General features: G+C 33.1%; 1 protein-coding gene across 1 annotated transcript; it reads right to left on the bottom strand.

The window, feature by feature from the left end:
- Positions 1–7,258: 7,258 nt before the first annotated feature.
- On the bottom strand, positions 7,259–8,076 carry LOC107955888 (protein MAINTENANCE OF MERISTEMS-like). Its single transcript, XM_016891673.1, has 2 exons — positions 7,494–8,076; positions 7,259–7,323 (listed from the first exon to the last, which is right to left on the bottom strand). The coding sequence occupies exons 1-2, from the start codon at positions 8,074–8,076 to the stop codon at positions 7,259–7,261; spliced, it is 648 nt and encodes a 215-aa protein (XP_016747162.1).
- Positions 8,077–14,829: the final 6,753 nt, after the last annotated feature.

Below are 14,829 nucleotides of genomic sequence, written 5' to 3'. Positions count from 1 at the left end.
TTTGCTACAGTAGTTTGTAGAAAAATAATTCTGAGTAGACGTTTCTGAACAAATAGTGTCGAAAATGCTTCAAGCAGGATGCACTGTCAGCAAAATTTCGGGAAAAAGCTCCCACATGGACGCTCTTTTGCTACAGTAGTTCGTAGAAAAATAATTCTGAGTAGACGTTTCTGAACAAATAGTGTCGAAAATGCTTCAAGCAGGATGCACTGTCAGCAACATTTCTGGAAAAAGCTCCCACGTGGACGCTTTTTTGCTACAGTAGATCGTAGAAAAATGAGGCTATAAATGAGCCAAATTTTATTCTCAGGTTGCGTAACTTACAACAAAAAAATTAGAGAGGCTAAGAAGAAAAGAAATTGAAGATGAGTGAACGTATTAGTGTTGTTATTTACTATGATGGTGAGGTCTGTAACACCGAGAACGGTGTTGTTTTTTTATCGGAGAACACAGCGAGACTGGTTTTAACCAGAACATAGATTTGAAAGAACTTCGTAAAAGAATTAGGTGTAAATCTTCGAAACGGTGGCAATGACAGTTTTGTCAATTAAGTATCGATTTTGTGCTGCAGTTGATCTTGTAACATATGAATTATTCGACATCAAAGGCGCTCGTAGCTTGGAGGCAATGGTGCAGACTCATCTCACTAGTGGATCAACCTATTTTGAGTTATATGTACAATTTTCATCGCCAAATGATGCATTTGCAGCTTCAACATTTACTGCTAGTCGAGAGGAATACACGACCCCTGCCCGACACTCCGTTAGTGGGTGGCAAAACACGGAAGTGCCCATGTTTAGTAGTAGTATGGAATACCCAACCCCTGCACGACACTCCGTTAGTGGATAGGACATGCACCTCAGTGGGTCGATGTTTGATGCTAGAAATACGTACTGGGGAATGACATCAACTTCTAGTGGTTTTGGCATTCCACATCTGATTGGAGACGTTGTGAAACATCCATAAGGAGGGATAATGTAACATCCCGAAATAGGGCCTAAACGGAACAGTGGTTGCGAAACCACAAATCCGAGCTAGAAAATTTATTTTATTATTTTGAGGTTCATGATATGATTGCATGATTGTGTGAAAATTTCGTGATGAAATTTTATGCATAAAGTGCTTAAGTTGAGATTAGGGACTAAATCGAATAATTTGCAAAACTTGCATTCTAGAAGTTTTTAGTATGAAATTGCTTTGGAATATTAATGAGGAGGTCTTAAATACCAATTTGACCAATTTCTAAGTCTATGGACAAAAATTGGACATGGATGGAATTTTTGGAAAGTTTAGTAGTAAGGGCATTTTGGTCATTTAGTTATTAAAATGAATTAAAAACAAAATTAAAAGTCAATTTTTGTCCATCTTCTTCATTAGGACGAAATTTCAAGTGTTCTCCATAGCTAGGGTTTGTTTCAAGCTTTCAAACTCCATAGTAAGTGATTCCAAACCCCGTTTTTAATGATCTTTACGTTTTTAGAGTCCCGATAACTTGATTAAGCTTATTCTAGCAATAATATTCAACCTAGGATTCATATTTGGAAAAATACCCATAGGTGAAATTTGTGTATTTTGGTGTTTTATGATAGAATATGAGGTTTTAAATTATGTTAGACAACTTGTGCTACTCGGTTTTAAGTGAAAACGAGTAAAAGGGCTTAATCGATAAAAATACCTAATAGTCATAAGTACATGTTAGAGTGTGAATTTGATGTTATCATAGAAGGGAAAAATGATCAGCATGTCATAAAACATAAGAAAATAGGATGAAGTTTAAATTACGAGCCTTGGGGAAAAGTGCAAATATGTGAAAGTTTAGGGGCAAAAATGTAATTTTGCCAAAGTTTGGGTCAAGGATTGTTTTAATAAATATGAGTATTAAATAAGCTAATTTTTTTATTATAGATCAAGAAGAACAAAATCCGGAGTTAGACCGGGGAAAGAAAAAGATAGTGGACTAAATCGATATAGTTGATCGTATTTTGTTTCGAGGTAAGTTTGCGGTAAATAAATGAAATATTCTATTATTTTATGTTAATTTTGTTAATTTCCAGCATGTGTATATTTATTTTATGAAATTATTCAAAGAAGACTTAAGCATGAATTGACGAAGAAGAAATTTCAGAAAGTCCCGGTTGAACCTTAGGAATGTGTAGGATACAAATGTCATGACATTAGGGTTCAAGGATACCATGTAAGACCATGCTAAGGCATGACAATTGGTAAGGTTTCTAAGGCAAGAAAATCATGTAAGACCATGTCAAGACATGGCATTGATAAGTTACTATAAGGCAAAGGTCCCATGTAAGACCATGCCAAGGCATGGCATTGGTGAGTTCATAAGGCAAGGATACCATGTAAGACCATGTCAAGACATGGCAATGGTAATTTTCAAAAGGATACCACGTAAGACCATGACAAGTCATGGCAATGGTAAGGTACCCGTGTATCCTTAGTATTCCAAGTGGTTCAACGGGAAAATTTAAAGAGAATATCAAGGTAAAGTAAGGTAAGGTAAGATGAGTTATACTAAAAAGGTAAGACAAGTTCATGCTAGAAGAGCAAAGGTAAGTACATAATGTTCATGTATGCTGATAAGGAAAAAGGTAAGTAAAATGTATTAATAAATTTGATTAAGTAAGTAAGTATTTAAGTAAGTGAGTAAGTGAAGAAGTTTAAAATATGTCTATGACAATTAATGAAGTTGCATTATGTAGTATCATGCCAAGTAGTAAGATAGTTCTTATGAATGTTGTTATTTATTTGCACGCAAACTTACTAAGCTTAATGCTTACCCCCTTTATTTTCCTTCTTTTTATAGTTTTGTCAAGCTAACTCGGGAATCGTAAAGTACGTCGGAGGTCCGGGCACACTATCACTAGGATTATTTTGGTATAGCTAGACGTTTCATTTTGAGTATGGCATGTATAGTATCGTAGCCATTTTGTGTGTATGATCTTATGATATGGCTAATAAATGGTATGTAAATGCTTGATAATGATTAGCTGTTGGAATGGCTAATCAAGGACATGTTTGGTGTTATGTATGCCTAAATGCTAGTTATTCCATGGAAATCATGAAAAAGGTGAAATTAGCACAAAACAAAATCAGACAGTAGCAGTGACGTGAATTTGAAGAATCACTAAAAATAGTATAAATTGAATTAAATGATGAATAAGTTATGAAATCAAATATTATTATGTCTATTTTCTAATGGAAGAAACAAAATAGGTAAATGAGATATATTTTATGAGATATTTAAATTTTTGTGAAACAGGGCCAAAGAGATTTCTGGATCTCCTGTTCTGACTTTCTAAATTCACCAAAAATTGTACAAAGATAATTAGAAGTCATTCTTTAATGTACAGATTCCTTATTGAGTCTAGTTTTATGAGAAATAAACTTCATAGTAATTGGAACTCTGTATAGGGAGATATTTGATTCGTAATACACAGAGGTCAGAGCAGTCAAACCCTGAAACAGGGGAGACTTTAACTAATAAACTGTACCAGTTGGCCCGACCAAAAATTCTAGAAAAAAATTAGTTGATATATATATGAGTCTAGTTTCAGGAAAATTTACGGAATTGGATTTCGAGTTTCGTAACTCGAGATATGAATTTTTAAGTGACTGTGACGCAGATTGCCAGCTTCTCTGGAAGTTTTAAAAAAATTGTTTGAGCTGTTTAAGTAAAGAATTAAGTCCGTTAACACCTCGTGTTCGACTCCGGTGACGGTCTCGGATACGGGGCGTTACAGATAATGTACTCCCTACGACGTCCACCAGTAAGAGGACCTTTTACGTTGCACATGATGATGGGTTAGATAATGAGTTCGATGCAGATCCACCTCGAGAGGCTAGCCCCGATGGTGCAGAAGTTGCATTATTTTCTAAACTAGAGCCTGTTCCAACCATACCTGAAGATGTTGAAGGGGGTTCAGATGATGATGAAGAAGATCTGTGATTCAGGGCGTACTCGCCTCCAGCCCATATGCATAATGTCGATCTATCTCAAGACGATGCGTTGGAGTTTCCAGATCTACCATACAGAAGGCGTGACCGTACAAGTTCCTCATTGGATTCAGGTGAATTAGAAGTTGGTAAGGAGTTTTTCAATAAAGATAGTTTTCTTGGTGCATTAAAATAACAAAACATCATGAACGGGGCTAACTACAACGTGATTAAATCCAAATCCAATAAGTTTGAGGCCAAGTGTGCAGTGCAAGACGGTACATGTTCATGGAAAATCATGGCGTCGTTGAGGAAAAAGACAGGCTTGTGGGAGATAAAAATGTACAAAGGTCCATATTCATGTGCTGCTGGTACAGTATCACTAACCGTTTACAGTTTTTTAATGGTACTGTTATTACGTATTGTTGCATTTTTTTAACATACTTCGTTGATAGGTGTTTCAGAAGATCATCCCAAGATGAATTCAGATATGTTAGCTACCTTAATTTTACCGACGGTGAAGACTGATCCCAGAACTTCAATGCCGGTCTTAATTGCCAATATTCGTAGCCAGTTGAGGTACACGCCCTCTTATTGCAAGGCTTGGATAGCTAAGCAGAAGGCGTTAAAAAATATTCATGGTGGGTGAGACGCTTCAGATAATGAAGTGTGGCAGTAGTGTCAGGTGCTGGAGAGACATGTCCCAGGTTGTGTAACAGACCTTGAAACGGAACCTGCGTACAACGACTGATTGCTCCGTGGATGCCAAGTATTTAAGCATCTGTTCTGGACCTTTAAGCAATGCCAAGACGCATTTTTATATTGCAAGCCATTGGTACAAATTGACGGTACCTTTATGTACGGTAGATATATCCATTGGTTATTGCTAGCTGTGACACAGGATGGCAGTGGGAGAATCCTTCCAATTGTGTTTGCAATAACACCGGGGGAGTTAGCAGATGACTGGAAGTTCTTTCTTTCTAGGTTAAGGAGGCATGTCTGCCCCTAACCTAATATCTGTGTCATATCGGATTAGGGCACCGGAATACTAGTCGCAATTCAGTGACAGGGAAGCCTATGGCATTACACACACCATCGGAATTGCCTAAGGCACGTTGCGTCCAACTACTACGGGTAATTTCGATTTTCAAGTGAAAAACGACAAGTAATCAACATGGGTATTTAATATTTATTAATGTAATTTTGTTTGTAATATTTCATTTATTTTAAATGGAATAGTATGCAATTTTTACTATCAACTTATATTGGCAGGGTATGAGATAAGTAAGGATTGTTTTCATGAGATGTTGGCAGTTTTGGGTTCAGTTAACGAAGAAGGCGCAGACTACTTCTGTAACATACCTTTCGAACAGTGGACACAAGCATATGATGGCAGCCTAAGATATGGTCATATAACCTCAAACGTGGCTGAATGCATAAATTCTATTCTAAAAAGAACACGTCATTTTCCGATAATATCGGTTGTTCGAGAGACATATTTTCATTTAGTGACACTATTTTTGAAGCGAGCAGTGAGTTATAAAGGCCAAATGCAAAGAGGCCGTGTATGGTGCGCAAAGGTATTGCAAGAAATTAACAAGGCGAAGGCGCAGGCGAACACCATGCACACAGTATGTTACGATCGAGGCAACCTATGGTTTCGTGTGACGGAGTTTGACAGACCGCACAAAGGTATTATTGGTGGGCAATATCGTGTACACTTGAGAAATAGGACTTGCGACTGTGGGAGGTTTGACGCACTTCGTTATCCATGCACTCATGTAATTGTAGTTTGTCAGAATCTCCGTCTAGATCCCATGAGCTATGTCGACGAAGTGTACAAACTAGAAACCATATACAACGTATGAAGACACGTATTTCCACCTGTTCTAGATGAACGTAACTGGCTGCCTGAATCGCTTGCTCCGTTTAAGTTGTTACCAGATAGAGAATTGCATCGCAAACCAAAGGGTCGACCTTGCTCGAATAGAATACGTACCAATATGGATATCCGAGAAACAACCAATCATCAGAATTTGTGCAGATGGTGTAGGAACCCAGGCTATCCAAGTAGATCATGTCCAAATCGAAATAGTTAATAGTTGTCGAAAAAAACTATGTTGTATTATTTATATTTTATTAAATGAAACTATGTTGTATTACAATTATCTTATTTAAAAGAACTTTTATTTCTATTTAATGAAACAATATAAAAAATTTTGTACAAATATATTAAAAAAATCAATGTCTGTGACGGTCAGAATCAGTGCCATATGGGGGTCGTCAATAGGTCCGTGCTGGATTCCTCATTCGATTAATTTCCGGCAGAGGTTGTGGTTCCTCCGGCAGGAGATCTGGTTGTGGGTGTTGGGAGGGTGACCCACCTTGATAGAATAATGATTGCGGCGGTGTTTGCATCACCCATGGCGGAGGTGTTTGAATCCCGTAAGGTGATGGGGATTGGTATAAAGAAGAGCTCCCCGATGGTACCTCGTGTGATTCCTCATGCTACTGCGGCCTATAGATCAGATGTTGACTCGGAGTAATCGGGAACGAAGATAAACCGGGCCATGGATTCCAACCTGCTATAGGACTAGGAAAAAAAACATATAAGGGTTAGGATACATATAAGGGCTAGGATACGCACCTGTCATAATCTGAAAAGGCTGTGATGTGGGTGTCGTCGGTTGAACTGTTGGGCCTGATGATTGTGTGGGCGCTGTTGATGGGCCTTCGTCGTCATCCCTTCTTCTTGGATTTAAAGGGCCTTGTCGTTCCCTTTGGGCACGAATTTGTCGTCGCCTCTCCTCTTCCGACAATAAATATGGCTTACCATGGATCCTAAAACATGGTGTGTATTTCGCTATGCACGCTAACTTTAGAATGATGATCGGTTCCCGAGTAGGTATATAATCATACTGATTTTCCCATATTTCGATATAGTGTGACCAAAATCTCAGCCAATCCGTATGCAGTTGCCGCAAGTCGACTTTGTGCTCATCATCAAACACCTCGGGTGCCACGGGAATCGGTTGTCAGAATCCAAATTGCCGCAATACTCTATCTGACTGGTGCATCTCCACAGTAGCATAGCTCACCAATGGGACATTCACATGTCAAATGTTTGGATTTTGAAGGAATTCATCCAGAATTACTACTCAAATTTTCTGATCCTCGTATGGTGTCCATTGAAACTATATGAACATGATAAAAATATTACTTATATACATAGTAAATACTAAATACGAAACGACTATTTTAGTATATATATTTTATTTAATATTTACTTCTGCTTTCGATTGTTGGTCTAATAGATGCCGTATATCTTCGAGAGAGGTAGGTATTCCGACATAACTCGCCGAATGGTTTCACCTAATTAAATAAATTTTTAGCATACAATTATATTCTAAATCTACGTAATAATTGTAAAATCTAATATAAAACTTACCTCGTTATGAGTGGAAATGTATATGGGTGGTCCACTCGATGGCATGAAAATAGAAAGCGAAACCGTGCCCATGATTGTAGTAGTGATAGGTAACCTCTTATTTTGGCTTCGTTCAGTCGCGTCGCCCCACACATTTCCTTGTACAATGTTGCCAACACGGCAAACCCCCAACTCAATTCGCTGGCTGCTCTAAAATCTATGAGTTTCAGCAGCCATCTCAGATGTACAAGGTTTCGTGACAAGTTCGTCATCAAATAACCTCCAATCATCTCAAGAATATATGCTCGAGCATATCGTATTCTTTCGAGTTCAGTCAAATTATTATCCGGCTCCGGGAATGTGTCTCGTAACCATCGCATCTCGATCCGACCTTCGTTAATATTATCCGGTATAACACCCAAAAGCTCGTAGCATACGGCTCTCCGATCAGTAGATGATGTGGACCCAGTGACTGTGTACCCATCCACCGACAATCCCAATTGCAAATGCACGTCTTCCAGAGTGATAGTACACCCTCTGCATGGAAGATGAAAAGTGTGCATCTCGGGTCTCCACCTCTCTATCAATGCACTAATTAGTTTCAGGTCCAACTTGCACCCCTGGCCTATCGTGGCCACATGCCCAAATCCCCCTTCCCGCAAGTAATTCTCGATCAATGGCGATGGAGGACCAAACATATTACAGATGTAGCATTGCAACACTCGATCTACAGACTACTATAAAAATTTATAAAACAAAAATTAATTAAAATTGCATAAATTAATTAATGCAAACATCATAAATGAAAAAAAAATCAAGCAGTATTGAAATTGTAATTATAATTGCATAAATGAATAAAATATCAAATAGTATTGCAAATTTATTTAAATTTGCATAAATTAAAAAAATATCGAATAGTATTGAAAATTTAAAATTATCACTTACAATTGTCATTTGATCAACGGAGATGTGCTTATTATTGAGACGGATTAATTCTCCGGCCATTGCTAACACTATCGGATTTTTTTAATTTAAAAAATTAAATTCAAAAAAAATTTTAAAAAAAGAATTTTGATAGAATTTTGAGAAAATTTCAATGAAATTTGATAGATTTTTGAAGGGAATATTGAAAGAATGTTGAGAATTGTGAGAGAATTGTGTGAAAAATAATTAAAGGGAAAGAAATTTTGAGAGAATTACAGAAATTGTGAGAGATTTGTATGAAAAAATGGTTTAAGGGGTTTATAGTTTTTCTTTTGGACCGTTGGAAGCCAACGGTCAAAAATTTGACTGTAGCATTTTGCCCGATGTGGACACTAAATCGCGTTTACGTGGACGCGTTTTCATGGAAAACGACCTAATCCGATAAATAATGCAATAAACGGCCCATTTCTGTATTTATATTTTTTAAATGGCCTTTTTGGGTAAAATGGTCGTTTTCTATTGTGTAAATTTTTTAATTACAATAAAACTATAATATATAATTTTCTTATCCCCTCTTGAATTAAATTGATGTCAACAGGTAGTCCTTCAGGTTTTCTATTTTCATGTTTTGTTTCCAATAATTTAAGAAAAAAAGAATAAAAGAAAAACTCAGGTTTGGTAAAATTCATGGTTTAATGCCTACAATAACTCAAATTAAATCATTTTTGAGTTACTTGTTTTCTTTTCTCTTTGCCCTTTTTAATGTTTCTTTAATGAATTTCGTTTCTATTTATAATAAATTGCTGTTATTGGAATCAATATCTTTCTATGTATCAGAATCAACATTAACAAATTGGCATGCAAATATTATTTCTATAAAAATATACGAAAAGATGTAAAACTATTTATGTTTTACACCCGTGCACTCAATCTCTCTCCTATATTTATAACACGATTCTTAATTTCAATAATTCCTCACATTTGATTGATTTTTAATTATTAAAAAATTATCAAATCCTTTTCTTACCTTCATTATTGTCTTATTGTGAGCTTTGAGAAGTTTCAATTATAACATAAAATCTATTGGAGTGAAAAAATTTAGTGAGTTAGTTAAGTTGATGAGTATTATTCTATCATTCTAATTTGATTCAAAATTTTCTTAAATCAAGTCGAGTAAAATAAGATTTCAGTCGAGCTGTGTCAAATAAATTTATTAGAATTAAATTTTAAAAAATTAAACAGATCATATTGAAATCTTGTAGACAATAATACTAAATTCCAAATTAAAAAACATAAATATTATGTATATTTGAAAACTCTTCTAAAACAAAATAAGAAAATAAAACAAGATAATATGATAAACATGATTTCATAATTTACTTGTTTTAAGCCTCAAATTTATCATTTTGGAATTTTAAAAAAGAAAAAGTATAATAACTTATTTAGCCCTCCAACTTTACAAAAAAGTCAGTTTAGCTATTCATTTCATTTTTTGCCTTTTTTTTAATCCTTAAGCTTGTGTTATAAAAAAAAAAGCTAACATTTTTTTTATTTTGTTGACGTGTAGATACATTAACATTTAATTATTTTTAAAATTCAAAAAAATCATAAAAAAGTTATTTTTGAAAATTAAAATTTATTAAAATTATATAAAAATATTTTTTAAAAATTTTAAAATTAATTATTGATGTGACATATATGTCGTAACCCACGTGTATGCCACATAAGCAAAGTTACCAAATATTAACTTTCTCATTTAATTTGAGGTGTTTTGACAAAAAAAAGTAAATTCAAGAATTAAAATAGACAAAAAATTAAATGGAAGGCTAAGTGTAAAGTTGAATGGCCCAAAAAGTCATTATGTCAAAAAAATTATGATTAGTATTTTTATATATCTTTTAAGATTTTTAGTAATTTTTTAATATACATTTATGAATGTTTGGAAAAAATTATTTATTAAATATTTTAAATATTTTTATTTTTGAGAAGAATCAATCTGTACATTTTCGAATTGTAAAATTTAACTCGACTTAAATTTGAAAACCCGATTTATATTTCTACACATATATATTTATATATGTTAAGCATAAAGAGTTATTTTTTAAAATTAAAATTTATTAAAATGATATAAAAATTGTTATGAATATCTTGATCAAGATAAAGTTTTGATGTATTTTAAATTCTAATAGTTATTAAAATTAGATCTCTACTTTTTTTATACTTCTTATGCCTATAAATAGAAACTCTGATTAAGCTTTGTAATCATCCCAATTGATCAATAAAGTACATTCTCTATTGCTTTCATATTTTCTTTGTTCTTTATTCTCCCCATTTCTCTTTATTTTATAATATGTTATCAGCATGATATTGCTCAAAGTGATAGTTCCTTTTATCGACGATCAAATTTATCCTTCATGATTTTCAATTTCTTTGATGGCAAGATGCAAAGTTTTTACAAGAAGTTTCTTTATTTAATGTTTCATATTTGATTATTATTTTTCATTCTTCTTTCATTATATGTTATCATTGTTTTGATTAACTTATTTTACTTCTTGTTCTTAAGGATGGTGAAAGATTTGATATCGTTATCTATATGAAATCAAGAATATTTTTGAACTATCTCATACCTTCTAGTGATGACGATGATGTTAAAAATCTTCTGGTGTATTTTACTATGTTTTATTTATCATATCATGTTTATTATAATTGGAGATTAAAGATGATAACATGAATGGATAGTTCTGATTTGAAATCTCATGCATGTTTGCGATGGTGATTATGAAATAAAGAATCTATTGGGATGTTTATAAGTCCATCCTACTAGATTGTTGCATTCCCCGAAGTGAATGTAAATAATAAAAAAATAAAAGATATACTCATGAACAACTAAAAGTGGGAACATAGTAATAAGTAAGAGAACAATAAGAGTTCTCAAGATAACTCTTGAAAGGGTAAAGATAACTCATGTTATCAATGTGATATGAAATATTATTGGCTACATATATGGCGTAAATATTTTGTTTTTGTTAATATTCTTTGAGGAATGATATGAAAATGTAGTAATGAATTCTATCATTACAGTTAGAAAATATTTATCTTATTTGGTACTAAAACAAACCAATATTATTCCAATATTTGGTAGTACAAAATTAGTCGAAAGCTCCAGAACAGCTAATATATTCATATCTTGTGATGGTTAATCCATTGGCTTTAAAATATATTTATAATGGATCTTATATTAAGATTCTGAATGAGGAAAATATTATATTTCATATGAATAAAAAAGGGGATTGGGTTATTAATTTATAATCTTTGTGATATTCTTTTGTCATCATCTTTATTAAAGGGGTTGAAAACAAAATATTTGATTGTAAAAGATCTACTTATGAGTAATGGAATATGATAATTCTATCTAAAGCTCGTTATGGTTGGATGCACCTGAAGTTGCAAGTTTTTTTTTAAATTGAGTATAACTCTACAGTATTCAGAATAAGTTCTCAATTAAAATTACGTGGAAAAATATTATTGATGAGAACTTACAAGAGAAACTTATGTATGAAAAGTCATTGGCTATGTACCTGTTGTACACCTGGAAAATGAGATCCACTCTCAAAATTTGATATTAACAGATTTTTGGGCATTTGAAGATTTTGGCATATTCCCTGAAGCGAATACTGCATATAATTATTTGGAAATTATATTTATTGACTTAGTGGCATTATAGACTTCACATTGATTTAGACATTTCAGTAGTAAATGTCACAATATTACTTATATGTGGATACAAAGAAAAAAGAATAACAGTAAAAGTATCAATTTGTCGCAATTTATATTGACATTGTTAGTTAAATTAAAATGCATGTTAAAGTAAACCAAAAGTTTACTAATACAAATACGTTTACTACTTGGCGTGACCAGTTAGACCATCCTGGATCATATATGATGCGAAAATTAATTGAGAATTCATATGGACATTCAATTAAAGAACCAGAAGATTCTTTAATTTAAATAATTCTCATTTGTTGTTTGTTCTCAATGAAAATTGATTATTAGAAACTCACTAGCTAAAGTTAAGATTTAATGTTTTGCATTTCTGAAATGAATATGGGCCCATTCATCCACCATGTGGATGGTTTTGATATTATATGATTTTTGTAGATGGATCTACAAAATAGTCACATGCATTATCAACTCGCAACCTGTTGTTTGCGAGATTGCTTGTTTAAATGATTAATTTCAGATTATACAATTAAAACAATTCATCTTGCTAATGTTGGTGAATTTACATCCCAAGTTTTTAATGATTATTTCATGTCAATTGGGATAAAAGTTGAACATCCTATAGCTCATGTTCACAGACAAAATGATTTAGCTGAATTGTTTATCAAATGGCTCCAACTAATAGCTAAACCATTACTTATGAGACCTAAACTTTCTATTTCAACATGAGATTATGTTGTTGTATGCATCAAGCCAATAAGTTATAAATACTCATTTTCTGTCATGTTGTCATGGTATTTTTCAACCATGGTTTTATTCTTTTCATGTCACGTTGCCATGGTATCTTTCAACCATGGTCTTATTCATTTCACATCACGCTGCCATAGTATCTTTTAACCATGGTCTTATTCATTTCCCGTCATGTTTCCATGGTATCTCTCAACCATGGTCTTATTCTTTTCATGTCACGTTGCCATGGTATCTTTCAACCATGGTCTTACACATTTCATCTCATGTTGCCATGGTATCTTTCAACCATGGTCTTACACATTTCATATCATGTTGTCATGGTATCTTTCAACCATGGTCTTACACATTTCATATCATGTTGCCATGGTATCTTTCAACCATGGTCTTACACATTTCATTTCAGGGAGCACACTCTCGCGAACCTCATCCTTACAGCGAGAATACCAGTCCAAGTTAAGTCCCTTGTAATATAAACTCATAGAGTATTGTCGGGATTACCAGTCCAGGCTAAATCCCCTGCAACGACAATTACTCTAATAAGCTTGGATCTGAATTACCAGTCCAGGCTAAATTCAGACCCTAATTTGGATTACCCGTCCGGGCTAAATCCATTTTACACATATTCTTCGGGAGGGCTGTAACAGGATAGAATCACCCATCCGGGCCAGATCCTTTTTTACCATCAATTCTTTTTCAGAGATCCATCTAATTTTCCTTTCATTCAACCGGGATTTCTTTCCCTTTTTATCAAAATTATCAATGTTTCATCAATTTTCATACAATGAACATTCAAATCATATTCACATCAATAACATACATTTCAAGCATTTAAGAATATAATTCAAGTTACACGAACTTACTTGGCGAAATTGCAGAAATATCAAGATTTAGGGGCATTTTGGTAATTTACCATTTCCCAATTTTCACCAGATCTTAAATTGATAATTTCACTTAATTTATTAATTTAAATAATAAAACAATTCATTCCCTTCAATTTGGTTATTTTTGATATTTTTACAAAATTGCCCCCTGAAGTTTTACTTTTATTCAATTTAGTCCCTAAGCCTAAAACATGAAAATTAGCCATGCTAGCTGAATATTCATATATATTTTCCTCCTCCTCCTCTCCATTTCACATCCTTAATGTATATAACACACTTGTAAGTAACATTATCTATAATTTTTATTATTTACTTTTATGAATATTCAAGCTGTCCATCTGTGTTATAGTCACTAAATTATTTATATCTGGAACTAAATAACTCCAAATTAAGATCTGATAATTTTCCCTGAAACTAGACTCATATATATTATTACCATAAAATTTTCATAATTTTTGGTTTATCCAATAAGTACAGTTTATTCTTTAAAGTTACCCCTGTTCTGCTATCTTATAGTTCTGACCCTTCTTCACTAAAAATTAATTATCTCCTAGTAAAGAATTCGAATGATGTTTACATTTATTTCTCTTGAAAATATACTCATTCAAGATTCTAAAAATATAAATTTAAGCCCCTAATTATTTTTCTCCATTTTTTATGATTTTCCAAAGTCAGAACAGGGGAACCCAAAATCATTCTGACCTTGTCTCACAAAATTAATTATATCTCATGATTTAAAATTTCATTGCTTACATAATTTATTTTATGAGACACTAGACTCAATAATATTTAATTTCATATTTTATTCATCCTATAATTAGATTTCTACAATTTTTGGTGATTTTTCAAATTTAGACTACTACTGCTGTCCAAAACTATTTTAGTGCAAGATATTAATTACCATGTTTATAACACCCTTATTTTCTTTTTCTACACTATTTCTCATCATTTTCTCTTATTTTCTCTTCACTAACATATTAAGAACATAGGACCATAAGTAAGGAAACTCTACATTAACATTAATCCCATGCTTTATCAATAATATCAAACTTAAAAATATATTGAAATCATGATGTTCTTACCTTGTTCTATTGATTTCAATCTTCATCTTGATTTTCTCTCTCCTTCAGCTTCCATTTCTTGAATCCAACTTGATATTCTAACTTCCCATAGTCT

The sequence above is a fragment of the Gossypium hirsutum genome, chromosome A07 (assembly GCF_007990345.1).
Source record: "Gossypium hirsutum isolate 1008001.06 chromosome A07, Gossypium_hirsutum_v2.1, whole genome shotgun sequence".
Classification (NCBI taxonomy): Eukaryota; Viridiplantae; Streptophyta; class Magnoliopsida; order Malvales; family Malvaceae; genus Gossypium; species Gossypium hirsutum.
This window is presented reverse-complemented; position numbering and strand designations above follow the sequence as displayed.